Source organism: Oreochromis aureus, linkage group 12, assembly GCF_013358895.1.
Source record: "Oreochromis aureus strain Israel breed Guangdong linkage group 12, ZZ_aureus, whole genome shotgun sequence".
Classification (NCBI taxonomy): domain Eukaryota; kingdom Metazoa; phylum Chordata; class Actinopteri; order Cichliformes; family Cichlidae; genus Oreochromis; species Oreochromis aureus.
The window spans coordinates 37,855,965-37,874,258 of record NC_052953.1 but is presented as its reverse complement, the minus strand read 5'-3'; the positions used below and the strand labels follow the sequence as shown (position 1 = coordinate 37,874,258).

The following is an 18,294-nucleotide window of genomic DNA, read 5'->3' as shown; positions in this document are numbered from 1 at the left end:
ATTTTTTAGATTCTGTGTCAAAACAGCAAAGGCTGCAGCCCTTTAGTTAGCACTGCAGAAAAGTAGCAACCATAAAATAAGTAACATTTGTGGCAGATTTTAAATGCAACTTTTCATACAGCTAAATATATTGGAAGCTCAGGCAAACTTATTTAACATGATGGGCCACATACAGTCCACTTTACCTTAAGTGGGCCGGACCTGTGAAACTCTCCTGTCTGTGTAAAGAAGTTTCAACAGTATGTCTCAGTTTTTCCAGATGATAAAGAAACTGCTTTACTAAAGGAAGAAATCTGTCAGCTCAGCTTTTTGGGTTTAATTGTAAGACATGAACGTGCAAAAATCATAGAACCCCCCAGTTGGTGTTTTTTTCCTGATGGCTTCATAAAAACAGTCTTATGTGTATTTTTTATGGAGTTGGTGTCATTTAAAAGCATGAAACTCAAAATGCTGTAACTTTTACAACACCTGTGTGTTCATGCACTCAGTATAAACTGAATTGTGACGCAGTGCCTGAGTTTTGGTTTTTCTTTTACCTAAATAAATGACACTCCAAAAATAAATGAAGTGTTGGGCATTTCACAATATCCAGGATATACCATCCATACCACTAATACCAAACATGTAAAGCTCATGAGTGCAGATGAACCGAGGAGTCATTCTTGGCTCTTCCTCCAAGCAGCAACGTTCAATCTGAATTTTTTGGTTTTCTTTATTTAAAGCAACACACAGAAAAAATATAATTACAAGAGCAGATTGTTGAAAGTTACAGAGAATGTTTTGGGTACCATAGATTTAACAATACTGATATTTCCAAAAAGATGGGAAAGAATACATTTTATTTAATACATCAACTCTCTGGTTTACATATTTATTCATTTGTGATATCACACGAGGAGGATACCCCTTTTGAAACTTGGTTGGATAGATACGTTTCCGTTTGTGCAGTGCGCTCTCCTCTGACACGCAGCTGTATTTACATTAGAAACTAAAATAGAAGAGTCTTTAGGACACTGCCCACAGTTTGCTTAGCAGTGACAACTTATGTTGATTTATAAATATGAATATTTTACAGGGGTTAGCCAACTTTCTTCTTTTCTGTTACACACCAGCAGTGGGACACTGCTCAGCAAGCCTCCTTTGCTGTACTGATTTAAGCTGCAGAATAATGGTATTAAATGCACAGAGTGGGAGTAGCAATTGACAGTTGGCACCAAAAATGCACTCTAGATACTCTAAATGTATTAAATGTATATGGGCTCTGAAGTGCTGATGCCACTGTCCCCGTCAGCACTGTGCACTGCATAAATGCCTGTGTTTGAGCTTTAACCTGGTTACAGGAAATAAGGTGTTGTTGTTCGGGGCGGGATGACTCTTTCAGAGTCGGGCACTGCTCTGAACAGTTTGGGCTCTCTCGTGTTAGCGTCTTTGAAGACCATGATGGAGGCTATGTTGCCACAGCGGTAGCAGTAGTTGGGAGCTGACCACACGGTTACCAGCTTTTCATCGAACATGAACTTGTAGCCCTCATGGACGAGTTGATGAGCCCTGCAGATCAGCTTGAGGTTGTTGATGTGGACGAACTGCAGTTTTGTAAAAGAAAGAGACGAGAGAAGAAAAGGAGGAGGCAAAAAAATGATTACAATCCCAAAACAAGGATGCAGTAATCCTGTGCTGCTGCCATGAACTAATTCAAGTGAGAAATTGATTTTGTAAGGTAAATTTCTCCAAACACTGCAATTGTGTCATAGTAAGAGAAGTCGAAGGAGTTACTGAAAAATGTTATTTCGAAAAAAAATCTACTTCTCTGCCACAAACTGTTTTTACACCTATACAAACACGTAAACACTGTTTCACTTCAGCTGTTCACATGATATCGCTCTCCTCATGTTCACTACATCATTTATATAAAGTTGAGTTTAACATGTCTCTGGCACGCTGTTAGTTTTACAAGTACTTCAAATACAGGAGTACATTTTCATCCAGCTATGGTGGCCTGCTGACACACCAAGTCTGGATCCCAGTTAACCTCAGACTGTTCACAGTTTGTGTCAGCAGAGCCCCGTGGCTTTGAAGAGGCCAAGGGTGACAGCTAGGGCTGCACAATTAAACGTTAGAAAATCACGATCTCAATTCATACTCATGTGCGATTTCATTTCCAAATGACAACGATTTAAAAAAAAGAAAGAAAAGATGACGATTGTACCGCATTTTGATCCGGGACATAATCTGCATGAAAACAAGCGCTCACTCTTCCTGCTCAACAAATGACATGGGCGGAGCCTGATACCACGTGATACAGAAGCCAGCTGGCAGAGAAAAAACAACGGAGAGCACGTGAGAGAAACTGCCTGAGGGGAGAAAACACAATGAGCGAAGAGGAAAAGCTTGCTGATGGCGGTGAGAATGACAACCCCACATTAATTCCAAGAAAAGGTTCTCATTCCTCCGTGTGGAAGTTTTTTGGTTTCAAAGAAGGCGATGAGAGTCAAAATTGCCACATCTCTGGATCCAAGATTCAAGATGGACTACATCCATGAGGACAAAAAAACTACCATCAAAGCCAGACTGACACATGAGATGACTGGCATAACTTCAGTTGTGGTAATTATGTTTACATCAGATCACATCAGACTCATAATGATATTCACACATTTTAAATTATTAGAAAAAATTAGATATTGTACTTTGTTTTAAAGGTATTACGCTGTGGTGTGAAATAGAATGTTAAGATGAGCTTTGTCAATTATATTCTCTCTTTTAAACAAAGTCCCACCTAAACTGCATCCCCGGCTGTCCCCATGAAGAAGAGCCGAAAGACCTTAGGCAGCTTCCTTAAAGCAGCAAAAGGCAATGGGGCGCCATCCCAGCCTGAGCAAGATGTTGTGTCAGAACTACAGTCATATTTGCTCTTAAGCAACATTGATAGTGAAGCAGACCCCTTAGTCTGGTGGAGGGAACACAAGGGAGAATTTCCAAGACTGTCTATACTGGCCAAAAAAATACCTCTGTATTCCTGCCACAAGTTCCCCTTCTGAAAGGGTGTTCAGCACAGTGGGGAACATTGTAATGTGTCTCTGTTCCTCACTGAAGCCTCAAAATGTTGACCGACTTGTGTTCTTGGCAAAAAACCTTTAAGCAGCTGGCTGCATAAAAAAAGGACTATGTTCTCTGTTGTGGTCCTGCCATGGTCAACTATCATATTGTCATGTCAAGCGTTATATTTTGTTAATATTTGTGGCTTACATTTTAAGAACCATACCTATTACCTACCTCTCTCACCACCTTACACACGCAAAGAATACTGTTCAAAATGTTATTGTTAAAAGTATTTTAAGGTTTCGTACGTAAGAGTAGACAAGTGAGACATTTATTGTTTTTATGTCCAGTCTCAACTGTTACGAAGTTGATGTGCAGTTAATAAGTGCAATAAATATTTATATTGGAAAAGAAAATCGTGAGAATATCGTGATCTCAATTCTAAGCAAAAAAATCGTGATTCTCATTTTATGCAAAATTGTGCAGCACTAGTGACAGCTCATTATGAATAAAGTTTAGCAGCTGACCAAACTGCTGAGGGTGAGCTTGATCTCTGCCATTTGCAAGTGGAAGGGAGTATGGGTAAAGTAGCTCGGGGCCTGCTACAGTTTGTATGTAGCAAGAGGATAACATTGAAATGAGTTCATACAGTTGGGAATCTGACTACAGCTGTGGCAATAGTAATCAACCACATATTTTCACAGCTATTATTTTACACCTAAAAACACATTTTCATGTAGCAGGACATTTATTACATCAACATCATCAAAAGTAATCAAGTATAACAAACCAACCTCATTTGTGACCTTGGCACCAAAAAGCCAACCTGCTCCTCTGGGGCTGATGGCCCAGGTATCCACATCTTCAGGGTCTGACCACACCAAATCACAAAAAGCTCCTTTGTGGGGGATTTCCTGGTTCCGCTCAATGGTTCGAATTTGGTCCAGGGTCTTTATGTCTGGAGAAAGCCCTCCATGGACACACAGGATTTGCTCGTCCATCAGCTGAAAGAAAACAAGCCAAGAAGAATAGTCGGAATCGCAGATGCGTTATAGGGTCATACTTCTGAGACTTTACACGAGCACACAATAACATGCGAGCCAGTGTTCCATGTGGGGCCCTGTGCTACATGGCAAACAGGTGCCACATGACGGTGAAGCACCCAAACACAAGAAATTTAACATTTCATCTCCTCAAGTTGAAGAGTTGCAGTTCTGACATGCTACACTGTGACAAGGAGAGCAACCGTGTGTGACAGACTGACTTCCACTGAGTGTTTAGAGAGCGACAAGGGTGCTGTGTGCTGTGCATGGCTGCACTTAACAAAGACATCAAAGATACAGAAATTTTTTAAAAAGTTGTGAAATACTAAACCTGGTTACTTAGGTCTCACAGTGACTAAGGGATGGGTGATTTTCAGAGTTTAAAAGACTCCTTGGTGGTTAATGACAGCAAAGTATCAAGATGCCATAGTTTTCGCCCGACAGCAAAGGGATTCATTTAAAACAAGCACCCTGAGAAAACCGTTTTTATAAAATGATACGAAATAAACAAACGTGAACTTCAACCTCAACTGAACTAAAAACAAACAGATCATATTTCTAAGTGACACTGTTGGCTAAGAAAAACGTTCTCAACACAGCATTCTCAAACATTTGCCGTTTGATCTTTTTCTAAAGTTCGGTTGCTAGCCCCTTCCCTTCCTGTCGATGCTGTAAAAGATGAGATGGCCTCATGCTGGCATGCTTCTTTGTCTTTGACCAAGTGTTTTGAGTTTTCATCCCTGGTTTCATTTTTTGTTTTTCTACAGGGGTGGCTGTAACTCAGGTGGTAGAGCAGGTCAGCTACTAACCGGAAGATTGGCGGTTTGATCCCACTAGTCTGCATGCCTGCAATATCCTTGGGCAAGATATTAACCCCATGTTGCTCTCCGATGCATCCATCAGAGTGTGAATGTGTATGAATGTTAGACAGTAAGCACTAAACAGTTTAGAAAAAGTGCTTGTGTGATTGGGTGAATGAATTAGTTGTATAAAGCGCTTTGAGCTATATAAGAACCAATCCATTTACCTTTCTTGGCTGTCAGTTTAATCTAGCGCTTCATTGTATCTTCATCTCTTTGTTAGGCGTTTCCCTGGTTTGTTGCTTCCTGTTTTATTTTGACAGTCTGTCTCTGGTCCATTCGATGTAGTTTTGCTTCCCTTGTCTCACTGTCTGACTGTTTTGCACCTCTAACCTCTCCTTTTGGTATCTTGTGATAACTGCTGGTGCACATCAGTTTAGTGTTCAGTGATGCAGACTTTTTGGCTTCACTTCTGAAAAGCTGTCATTCCCTACATACAATCACTTTGAAAGCATAAGCACTGTCATGTATCTGGAAAGATGTAATAACAGTACAAATTACATTAACAGTGGAATACTCACAGCTGCAACTGTTAACATATCGAAGACTTTGGTGCAATAACGCCAGGCATTTGCATTCCCATACTTGGTCTGGCACTCATCTGTAAGAATAAAAAAAGCGAGCTGAGTGGTACAGAAGCAACGCCATCTGTTGATTTCGTTCTTCTTCTGCTTCTTTTTCTACTGTTTTTACTTCGTTCTGTTTAAACAGGTTTTAATATTAGACAAAGATTTTTTAAATAACAATATCATTTATTAAGAGAAAAAGCTAACTAACCCTGTGTGTGTGTGTGTGGGGGGGGTCCGTGTAAGAGAGAGAGTGAGGGATAATTAGCAATGAGACCTTAAAGTCAGGAATTCTGGCCCACCATTCTCTGCATAGTTGTTTTTTCATCGAGCCATAATGAACGTCCTGCCTAAGGTTACACCAAAGCATCTCAGTCTGATTTCAGTAAAGACTCAGTAAGCTTTTCCAAAGCCTCATTTTGTTATTTCTGAGCCATTCAGAGGTGGACTTGTTGGTGATGAGACAGCTTAAGGCCACGAAGTGATAGCGGACATACTCCTTCAGGTTTTTTTTTTCTTCAGATTTTGGTAAAGAGCAGAATTCAAGGTTCCATCAAGTACAGCAAGTCGTCCAGCCCCTGAAGCAGCAAAGCAGCCTGAGACCATCACACTACCACCAACACCACATTGGACTGTTGGTGTGATGTTGTCTATTATAAAATGCTGTTAGTTTTACATCAGATTAAACAACAAGATGAAAACTTTCCAGAAAGTTCAACTTTTGTCTCGTCAGTCCACAGAACATTTTCAATTCAGTTTAACCTCCTAAGACCCGAACTCTTCCACAACATGCATTTTTAATTTCTCTTTGATATTTGGGCATATTGGGGCCCAATGAATGTAAAAACAAAGAATTACCTTCTTTTTTTTTTTTTTACCTTATTTTTGTTTTTAAGAAAAATGAGAGCCACAAATGAGGATATTCATTTAAAATTTTGATAGAACAGTAGCAGTATGATGTCCTCGTAAGTGGATATCAGGCCCATGTAGAGCAAAATTGAGTATTTTGGTCTAAATAACCCAAAATGTGATGTCCACATATGTGGACGGCAGGTCCTAGGAGGTTAATTCAGTTTTATTTATATAGCACCAAATCACAACAACAGTTGCCTCAAGGTGCTATATAAATAAAATTGAACTGAATTGTTCCCAAAAGTGCTGAGGATCACCAAGATCAGGGCAAATGTGAGACAAGCCGTTGTGTTCTTTCTGGTCAGCAATGGTTTGTGCCTTGGATGCCATTTCTGCAGAGTCTCTTTTCACTGCAGAATTTTATTACTGTTGTATCATGCACACTGAGCTAAACTGAGGCGAGTGAGGCCTGAAGTTCTGTAGATGATGCTGTGGGTTCTTTTGTGACCTTCTGGTCATTGATGTGCTCTTGGAGTAATTTTGGGAGGCCTGCCACTGTTCACCACTGAAGTTTTCTCAATTTGTGGATAATGGTGCTCACTGTGGTTTTCCGTAGTTGGCTTAGTTTCCAGTCTGATGTCAGCCTGGAATCAGGCCTGGGTGTGACTGTACTCACCTTACCATAAAGGTGGATAATAAGAGGGGGCAATGACTTTTTCACATAGGGACAGGTATGTTTGGATTGTCTTTTCCCTCAATAAAAAAACCCATCAGTTTAACAATTGGGTTATCTTTGTCTAATATAAACATTAGCTTGATCTTAAACATTTTAGTAATAATAGTAATAATAATAATAATAATAATAATAATAATAATAATGATAATAATAATGGATTGCATTTGTATAGCGCTTTTCTAGACACTCTAAGCCAGGGGATGGCAACCTGCGGCTCTTTAGTCCTTATAGTGCGGCTCCGCCTGGTTTGGGCAAATAAATGAGAAGTATTTAGCTGAGGTGTATTTTATTTATGTTAGTTCTTTTTAACTCGTAGTTCTAAATTGGAAGATTATTGTGATATTGAAATATAAAAATAAAATTATATTCTATTATTTTTTCATCGCTCAAAATAAGCGTCACACTCGCCGAAGCCGGTATACCCGCTTGAAACGCCGTGCATTTATCGAGACTTTCAACCCCAGGTAGGCCAATTATGGATCTTCGGATCCACATTATGTCAGCAGCTGTTCTCCACCGTGAACTATGTTAAAGACAAACACCGCTCACGCCTGACAGATGACAGCTTACAGTCCTGCGTAAACTGACTTCAGATAGCCCGATTTGCGGACTCTGTGCGCAGAGGTTCAGGAGCAGAAGTCTCATTGTAAACAAATCACTCATGTTTCCATGAGCATGCTTTTGAGCATCTCTTTATTGGGCACTTTTCACACACGGTTGCTGTGCGCATACAGCCGGGTGTAGCTTTTCAGCTCACAGCCCGACATACACCACCAACAACACAACAGCATAGATAGCGCAGACGTAAAGGCAGCGAGGCGTGATTGCGGGTGTCGCTCAGGTGCGTCCGCCTCCCCTGCAGCGGCGCTGCAAACCACGCCCGCCGCGCGCATTAACCAGGTAAAATACATATTTAGGCAGAATTTTGCAAATATTTATTTTCATTTTCAGCAACATAGTGCTTTTTCCAATTATTTTTAAGAGTCAGGTCAAGGCTCCAACAGCCCAAAGGCGATATAAGGGTGGCGGCTGACAACAGTTTTTGTTTGCTGGATCATTTTAGTTCAGCTGGGTGTCTTTGCTTTTGTTATATTTCTTCAAGAGTTCAAAATGTGTTGATTACATAAATATAATTTAATTTTCTCTGTAGCACTTCATGGATTTCATAAGCAACACACCTTAGTTGTTCACACAAAGCATAAAGATAAAAAACAATATATACAGTGTTATCTTCATTTTAGATGTCAAAAAGTATTTGCGGCTCCCAGTGTTTTCTTTTGCGTGGAAACCGGGTCCAAGTGGCTCTTTGGGTGTAAAAGGTTGCAGACCCCTGGTTTAAGCGCTAGTGTGACAAATATGCAAAAATATTATATCAGTAAGGGAGAAAAATGCTTTTGCAAAGTACTGTGCATGTTATATATACTAAATATTGTGAAAAGCAGCTTTAAAAAAATATTTTGTTTTGTTGTTTGATTTTTTGGTCCTATTTCAACACAATCTATTTGTTAGTTCTATATTATTATTATTTCATTTGTTGTTTTCCAAAGTAAAAAAAAAGGTTACTCCTCATCAGCTTTTGTGAATCAAAACTCACCATAAAAGCCGTAAACTTGGGTGATCTGCCTGCTTTCGTGGTTTCCACGTAGAAGAGTGATGCGGTCAGGCCATTTGGCCTTCAGCACGAGCAGATAGGTGAATGTCTCCAAGCTGTAATACCCTCGGTCGACGAAGTCACCCTACAGATGACGGAGGTTTATTACAGACACTGTGCCAACATACCTGTTAAACAGAACGAATTAAGAAAGCTGCTTCTATAAATGTGTTCCAAACTCAATAGAAGAAACAAACCATGAAGATGTAATTTGTGTCTGGAACCTGGCCACCAGTTCGGAAGAGTTCACAAAGATCATAAAACTAGAACACAGACATAAACATTTATTTATTTATTATTTATTATTTACCTGGTTATTTATTTATTTAAAACCCAGACCAACATTAAAAAAGGTGAAAACTATGTTAAGAGTCAGTGTAAACATGTTGCTTAGAAACATCAGTGATCAGGGTGTTTTGAGACCCTTTTTACCTGTCCATGTATGTCCCCACACACTGTCACAGGAGTGGAGACGGGCTGCACGTTGGACTCCTCCAGCAGAAGATCACACACGTAGTCACATAACCTCTGCACAGATCACAGCATAACAGACAGAAAACATAAGCCACTCACTGTTTGCAAATAAAACCAATTTCATAATAGAAGTATGAATCTAAAGCATTTCCTGAGCGACTGGGAAGTTCAACTACTTTCATTCTGCCTGAACTCTGTTAACCAAGTGGTCTTCAAGAATAGTTCACCAAGCTTTTTGAAGCATTCTAATGTTCTTCCTTGGATGTTCACTGCTTTTTGTTACTGTTTTTAGTCACTGCTTTAATAATGTTGAGATCTGGCCTCTGAGGAGGTAAATTGTAAATGGTCTGATTCTTTTATAGCGTATTTCTTCTCTCCCGGAGGACTCAAATTGCTCTATACAACATGCCACATTCACACAAGCACTTGCTTCTAAGTGCTTTCTAGCTACTATTTACACACATTCATACTCCGATGGATGAAACTGGGGGTTAATATCTTGCCCAAGGATATTTGGCAAGCAGATTAGGGGCAGCCAGGGATGGAACCACCAACCTTCCGATCAGTAGATGACCTGCTCTACCTCCTGACCTACAGCCACCCAGGCCAGTCATAACTGATAGTGTTTCACTGTGGATTTTCCATCTAAGTGTAGCAATGTGCTGGGAATTGTTCACACTGAAAAATAAAGTTGTTGCCAATTAGGGACTTCCGGGTGTCATGGCGTAGTGAGAGGACGTGTATGGTGGCTGCTCCCTACAATCAGGATAGATAACACCGAAAACTCGTCAACAGACAACTTCATTGAGCAAGACAAAAGTAGTAGGTGAGGAATAAGGCAGAAGGAAGCCAAAATGCCAAGGGGACAGGACAAAGCCACTTCCTCCGCAAAAACAAATACTAACAATGCAACAGGACAAGCTTGCACGAGCCCTGACAGTATAATTAGTGACTCAGCTGGCGAGCTACTAAAAGCTATCGAATTAATGAAAACAGAAATGAAACAAGATAACGAAAGGCTGAGACAAGATATTAACACGCTACAGCAGGAGCTGGGCGGAAAACTTGACAAAATTAAAGAAGACATAAAAACTTTGTCGGAGAGAATGGGGGAAGCTGAGGATCGAGTGGGAAATATAGAAGACATGACATTGGAGTTAACTGAAGCGCTCATCCAAAGCTTGACAGCACAGAAGTTAATTCAGAACAAGCTGGCGGATTTAGAGTCCAGATCCCGCAGAAATAACATACGCATGTTTGGAGTGGAGGAAGGCGCCGAGGGGAGATCCGTCCAAGACTTTGTCTCGGAGTTACTACAGCACGAAATACTTATCCCAGACGGGCTGGAACTCAAGATCCAGCGGGCCCATCGTATTCCCACACGGAAAGCGCGCCCTGGAGAACTCCCACGCCCGATTCTTATTAATTTCCAGGAATTTACAACGAAAGAACTTATACTTCGAGAAGTTTGGAAGAAGAAGCAAATTCAGGTGAAAGGCAAGATGATTTATTTTGATCATGACTATGCACCAGACATTGTCCAAAAGCGCAAAACAATACAGAGAAGTTAAACGGATACTAAAGGATCGCTGGTGTGCGCTTCCAAACCCCCCCCTTCACGAGCATGCGGATTCATTGGCGGACGGAGCCAGATACTACAGCAGTGCACGAGATGCGGCTTTGGAGTTGCAGAGGCGAGGATATGATGTACAGATCCCGGCGGAATCTGAGGAAGAAGACGCGTTAATTAGAAGGTGTCGAGAGTGGAAGCGGGTCCCAATTTCCAGTCGAGAGCAAACTACTTCCCGGGGCAGAGAGCTAAAAAAAGCTGAAGGAATATCAGAGAAATGTTGAGTAGTTCAGGGACATCTTTCCCCTGTAACTGATTAGAATACCATAGAGCTGCCTCATTAATTCAAACCACGGGAGGAGCAGCACCGGATGGAGGTAAATACGTTGGACTATAAGATGGGAACAATATTTTCAGTTTTCAAACTTTCTATAGGGCCCTCCCTTTATGGAGGTTTGTACCCTAGACCTACCAACGGGGTCACGGGGGGAGATTGCCCTCTCCAACTGATTGGGAGTCACAAGTTCTTGATCACTTTTTGTTTTATGTGTAGTAATATTGTTTTTTGTTTTTTCAACTCTGAGGGGATGGTTACTGCATATTGCACAAGTCATGAGTGGTGTAGGTAAAATAAACATTATCTCGATCAATATCAACGGTCTGGGGAATCCGGTTAAAAGGAGTAGATTGTTATCTAAATTGAAACGACACAAGGCGCAGATTATATTCATTCAAGAAACTCATATGTCGAAAGAAGAACATGAAAAATTTAAAAAGTTTGGCTATGTAAATATCTTTTACAGCTCATGTAAGAATAGCAGACGAAGAGGAGTTATAACTTTAATTTCTAATACGGTTGATTTTGAAATGTTAGAGGTAATCTGTGATAAGGATGGTAGATATGTCGCTGTTAAAGGAAGGATTAGTAATAATGTGGTATCCCTGATAAATGTGTATGCCTCCAGAGGGCAACCCAAAATTATCAGAAAAATTATTAGTTTTAGTGAAGGGACTCTGATATGTGGGGCGACTGGAACTGTGTATTAAATCATACTAAAGATACTACAAGCTTAAAAAGACGCAAAAATAAGAAATCTAAGGCTCTTAATTTACTTATAAAAGAAGTAGATCTTTGCGATGTATGGAGAGAATTACACCCTCTGGAGAAAGACTATACACATTACTCAGTGGCCCATAAGGTACACTCAAGGATAGACTTTTTTTGATAAACAGAAGCGATAAATATAGAGTCATAGAATGTAGTATCGGTACAGCTGATCTGTCAGACCACAACGCCATACACTTGACTATTCACTTAAATAATCAGAATAAGAAATCATTGTGGAAATTAAATACTGGTATTCTTAACAATGAATCTGTGGTACAAGAGATTAAAAAGAATTACAACTCTGTATTGCTGACAACAAGGATGAACAGATGGATCCAACAATAATTTGGGATACTGTTAAAGTAGTAACTCGAGGGTATCTGATATCAAGGACTACCCATATCAAAAAAATGAAAAAGCTCACACAATTCAAATTAGAACAACAATTAAGAGATTTAGAGAAAAACAGCATACAGACTTGACTGCTGACTTGGCTGAAAAAATTAAAGATGTAAGAAAACAACTAAATGATCTGTCTATGGAGGAAACAGAGAAGAAACTGAGATTCACAAAACAAACATTTTATGAGTCTGGCTCCAAAGCAACCAAAATACTGGCTAAACGGTTAAAATCAATACAAATAAGTAATGCAGTTAATAAGATTAGAGATCCAAACACTAAGGAACTACTATATGAACCAATACAGATAAAAAATGCCTTTCAAAAATATTATAAAACATTGTATAACCAACCCGATCAGGAAAACGGACAAGAAATTGAAGAGTACTTGGATCAGTTAGACCTTCCTTCTATCGGGATAACTCAAAATGAATTTTTAACTAAACCAATCACTAAAGAAGAACTGGATAAGGCAATAAGGAGATTGAAACCTAACAAAAGTCCAGGGAGTGATGGATACCCCAATGAGTGGTATAAAACCTTTAAAGAGGACCTGGCTCCTATTTTGATAAATTCTTTTAACTGGACACTAAAACACGCTAAAATTCCACCCTCCTGGAAAGAAGCCATTATATCAGTCATACCAAAAGAAGATAAAAACAAGGAATACTGTGAGTCTTATCGTCCAATCTCCATCTTAAATGTGGACTATAAATTATTTACATCCATAATCACAAGACGCTTAGAGCTGTTTCTCCCAGATCTGGTGGATGAAGACCAGACAGGATTCATTAAGGGGCGACAAACACAAGATAATATACGACGCACATTGCATATAATTAACGAAGTTAATAAAAAGAAAATCCCAACAGTCTTAGTGAGCTTAGATGCTGAAAAGGCCTTTGATAGAGTTTCTTGGATGTTTCTTTTTGCAGTCTTGAAAAGAATGGGCTTCAACAGCCTTTTCATTGAGTGTATACAATCCTTGTACTACAGGCCATTGGCTAGAGTTAAAATAAATGGGGACCTGACAGACAGTTTTGAGCTCTTCAGAGGAACCAGGCAGGGCTGCTGCCTGAGTCCAGCCCTTTTTGCGCTGTACATCGAGCCTTTGGCTCAGTATATACGGCAAAGTGCAGACTTAAAAGGGGTTTTAGTTTCTAAAATTGAACAACGAATAGGTCTCTTTGCAGATGATATAATTATATATTTACAGGATCCTGATACGGCCTTTCCCCAACTGATTAAAGCATTAAAATATTTTGGCAAAAATTCAGGGTATAAACTAAATATTTTAAAGACCCAAGTACTTTGTGTGAATTATTTCCCCAAAGATTCAATTCAAAATGAATATAAATTAAAATGGGACTCAAATAAGATTAAATACTTAGGTGTCTATCTAACTAGCGAAATAAGTACACTATACGAGGCAAATTATGTAAAGATAAGTAATACAATTCAAAAAGATTTGACTAAATGGGCTCCCCTTGTCATGGACCTTAGTTCAAGAATAGAGGCAATAAAAATGAGTGTGCTTCCTCGACTACTGTATCTATTCACTTCATTGCCAGTCCATATACCAGATGCACAATTTGTTAGATGGGATAAATTAGTTAGTAGATTCATTTGGAAAGGGGTAAAGCCAAGAATAAGATTTAAAACACTCCAATTAAGAAAAGAAAAAGGAGGACTTGCCCTCCCAAATTTCAAGGAATATTTTTATGCAGCCCAACTGAGATATATTGTTTACTGCTGCTCACCGGATTACTGCTCATCATGTGATCCACAAGCAAGATTGGGAGAGGAAACTATACAGCCTACGAACGTAAATCTCATTACTGAATTCACTATTAAACTCTGGTGGATTATAGTGAAGAAATATAGAATTATAGAAGACTGTAAACTACTGATTTGGCCTGCATACTCTCAAAAATTCCAAAGTGGACAATGGGATAGTACATTCTTAAGATGGGTCAATAAAGGAATTACAGCAATGAGCACATTAATAGACGGGAAAACATTCAAATCCTTCGAGAATCTACAGAAACAATTTGGACTGGAAAAATCAGACTTATTTAGGTACTTTCAATTAAGACATTTTTACAATACAGAAATTAGGAAGAAGCTCTTGAGAGAAGGAAGCCATATAATAGAAATAATAACAGGCGCATATAAAAAACTTCCACCAAGAATTTTAACGAAATTATATAATGGTCTGCAAAATTTGAATAGGAATGAAACATTATATATCAAACAAAAGTGGGAATCTGAATTACATCTTGAGTTGTCAGAGGATGACTGGCGATCCGTATGTCTCCCACAGCATAATTCTACCAGCTCTAGACGATGGAGAGAATATGGCTGGAAAAATGTGATTAGGTTCTTTATTACTCCCCATATTAAAAGTAAGCAGCTGAAAATACCCCAACATTGCTGGAGATTATGTGGAGACCGGGACGCCAATCATTCCCATGTGTTTTGGAAGTGTAAACATATCAAACCATATTGGGAAAGTATTGCAGTAACAATGAAGAGAGAGGCTGGGTACAAGTGCCGTGTGAGAGCACGAGTAATGTATTTTGGATTATGGGAAAATGTAAGAAAGGAGGACCAATACTTGTTCAAAATTATGTTGTTGTCAAGCAAAAAGGTAATAACAAAAAACTGGTTGAAAAGTGACCCTTTAAAATTGGAAGAATGGACAGATGTAATCGAGGAAATATATGTAATGGAGAAAATGACCTACACTCTGAGACTGAAATCTGACAAACATCGAAAACAGTGGGCAAAATGGATAGCCTACAAGACTTATTCAGCCCCATAAGGCGGATGGCTGAGCCCCGAGAGAATGGGGCCCCTCTATTCCCACTTTGCACTCAAATAGGTTATGATTGTGGATGGAACCGGACCTGCCGGTGAGAGGACCGGAACTTGGGCTTTCCTGGCCCCATCTTTATATATATGCGTATATTTACTTTTTATTCTCTTTCCCCCACAGATTAGGTGTATGTTATAACTTTTAGTTTTTTTTTGTTTGTTTGTTTTGTTTTTTGTTTTGTTTTTTGTTTTGTTTTGTTTTGTTTTTGTTTTTTTTTTGGTCCTTTTTGGTTTGTTTGTTTGTTTGTTTTTTGTTTTTGTTTTGTTTTTGTTTTGTGTTCCTTTTCAGACTTTCGTCTGCGTGTACTGTTAATTTGGAAAAGCACAAAATAAAAAGTTAAAAAAAAAAAAAAAGTTGTTGCCAATTAGATGTTTACATCTAATGAGATGTGCTAATCAAATGTATAATTTGGTCAAAAAAAGTAACCAATGTCAAAATACAAACTCTGAAAGACCCGCAGAAAGCTTGGACAACTATTGCTCAAGACCACCTAAATAAAATTACAAGAAAGGTTACAAAAACAAACAAACAAAAAAAAACAGCACAGGAAATCCTTCCTGTACTCGCTGCATCTCTCCCTGTAGAACTCCTTGATCTAATGCACAGCACACAGTGCAATAGTTACACGCGTTTGCACATTTAAGTAACAGTAAAAATAACAAATAACAACATTTTACAGTTCAGAGTTTATTCTCTGTACTTTTTTTAATAATTGAGCTATTTGTACATATTATTTCTTTTATTTTGTAACTTTAATTCAGTCTGTTACTGATATTATTGTCTTGGAGCAAATTTAACCACAGAATTTCCTTAGGGATTAAGAAAGTATCTGGGTTCTGATTGTACTTGTGCGACTGAACTATTAGCTTGCTCTAAATTAGGAGGTAGTTTGTCAAGCTGAATTCTTCCAGTGTTGTCTCATTTACAAGAGAGACCTGTTCCTGTTTTTCAGTTCAGCCAATCTGATGCAAATTTGTGCAGCTAAATCTCCAGATGGTGGCACATGAGATAAGCTGTATTGTTCACAGTATTGCCAGAGTATAATTGTGTGTTTAATAAAATATTTATAATTTGTGTCCCCGTATCCTTTTAAGTATAATCATGTAAAGTATCATGACACTACTGTATCGATTTTTTCCTCTGCTCGTAGGTGACGGGTCACCTAAAACTTATTTGTAGCCAGTCAGTGTCACTTGCAGTAACTGAAGGACTGCTTCCTTTAAATTCAGATCTTGACAATAACTTTGAGTGCACATTAATTATTGTTTTCTTTCACAAACCGCTGATTAGCTTAACTAGTCTCCCGGTTTCACAATGACTTTCACCAACTATAACAACTATGAAACTGTCACTGGCTACTACGGGGGAGTTTAACTGAATTTGAAAGGATGGAAAGGAACGGTACTCTTGGTCACTGCAGCTACTCTTAAAATCGTTTGAAACCAACCAAGACCGGTGAGAAAAACCCAGCGGTCAGCCCACATGATAACAGCTAGCAACATCGGCTCACTGCTGATATTATTGTACCTTACAAAAAAAAATAACAATCCCTCAGGCCACTGTCGCTCCTGCTCCCATAACATCTCAGAGGATGTTACTAGACTTTAACTGTGCTATGACAGCTAAGATAAATTATTATTTACTGTCTGAGATATTGAAATCAACAGACTAGCATCACTAGCTAGCTATAGCTAATTCCGCTATTCCAACAGACAGCAGGAGTGAGAGTGCGCCGTTATTATCAGCCCACAACACGGATTCATCAGAAACGCGTCAAGAAAGTCACATTTACCTTAAGATCGTTTTCTGGGAGGTATTTACACTGCTTTGCAATCTCTGCATATTTATCCAAATCTAGAGGTGCCATTGTACCCAGACAGTTATATACGTCACTTCCTGCAACACTTCAGCGTTTTCCTCTCTAACGTCATTTCAAAGTCGTCACAAACCGAAATATGATATGACTGTATATGCAACTCTGTTACGTTAAACCAGGGGTGTCAAACTCAATTGCACAGGGGGCCAAAACTCAAGGCACACTCTAGGTTCGCGGGCCAAACAAGATAAACATTTACTGAACACATAAAACAGTGTTTTTTAAATATAAATATGAAAAAAAATAGACAGGAATATTCCAGAATAAATAAACTTAGAAAAAAAAAACTTTAACTGCAACTTTAAATATTTTGCTCTCCATAAAAATATATCCTGTTAGAAATATGAACATGCTGCCAATACCCCCAGGACAAAATAAATGAAAATTGTGCTTTTAAGTAAACGCTAAAATAACAACAAATCAAAACAATGAGATTTTGTTGCCATTGTGCCATTTTATACAAAATAAAATAAACTTAAAATATTTTGCTCTTCATAAAAATATCTCCTGCCAAATGATGCAAATTCAAAATATGAACATGATGCAAAAAACAAACTGGAAATTTAAATAAAATTTCTGCTTTTCAGCAAAAGTTAAGAAAACAACAAATCATTCAGTTTTCTTTGCTCTTATGCCATTTTGTCAGAGCTGGATGCTTGGCATCTTTTTTTGGCAACAAGTTCGTTTAAGTTTGGTGTGAGGTCTTGTGTTGTCGAGATGCTCGGGATGGACTGCGGGTGTTCATTAGTGAGACGACTCCTGTTTTGTTAATCTTCAACACTGTAAACAGCGTCTCACACAGATATGTGCTACCAAACATACATAAGGTTCGAGCCGCATGTAGACGGAGCTGGGGCATTACTTCAGGAATGGAACAATAAACGGTGTGGGCCCTTCAGTGTCAAACTTTGCCTTGAGTGTCCCATTATATTGCAGCTCAATCAGCTCCATCTGAATCTGCACAGGTGCAGTTTCCACGTCAACTGTAAATGGGTTGTGAAACAGCTCGAAATTCTCTTTTTGCGCTTCAAAGTCACCAAAGCGCTGTGCGAACTCAGTGCGCTCAGTTTATCAGCAAAGTGTCCATTTGGGAACACTGTTGCGCCGAATTGGTTCAACATTACTTGGCAACAGGGAAAGTGAGGCAAGCTGCACTGGTCCACATCTTGGACAGGGAGGAACGCTGGTTTGAGCGCGGAGTCCAGGAGGCCATTTACGTGAAAAGGGAAAGACCATCTCTGA

The 18,294-nt window shown here is 39.1% G+C and overlaps 1 protein-coding gene across 1 annotated transcript; it reads right to left on the bottom strand.

Annotated features, from left to right (window-relative positions):
• Positions 1 to 694: 694 nt before the first annotated feature.
• Positions 695 to 17,113, bottom strand: LOC116327390 (serine/threonine-protein phosphatase 6 catalytic subunit-like). The gene is made up of 7 exons (XM_031748973.2): positions 16,969 to 17,113; positions 9,180 to 9,275; positions 8,945 to 9,010; positions 8,691 to 8,832; positions 5,464 to 5,543; positions 3,834 to 4,043; positions 695 to 1,583 (listed from the first exon to the last, which is right to left on the bottom strand). The coding sequence occupies exons 1-7, from the start codon at positions 17,041 to 17,043 to the stop codon at positions 1,335 to 1,337; spliced, it is 918 nt and encodes a 305-aa protein (XP_031604833.1). The 5' UTR covers positions 17,044 to 17,113; the 3' UTR covers positions 695 to 1,334.
• Positions 17,114 to 18,294: the final 1,181 nt, after the last annotated feature.

Coding starts and splice junctions, on each gene's coding strand:
- LOC116327390 (XM_031748973.2), bottom strand. CDS start 17,043: ATGGCACCTCTAGATTTGGATAAATATGCAGAGATTGCAAAGCAGTGT. Junction 9,276..16,968: donor TCCCAGAAAACGATCTTAAG/GTAAATGTGACT, acceptor TGATCTGTGCAG/AGGTTATGTGACTACGTGTG. Junction 4,044..5,463: donor ATATGTTAACAGTTGCAGCT/GTGAGTATTCCA, acceptor GTTTTCTTTCAG/CTGATGGACGAGCAAATCCT.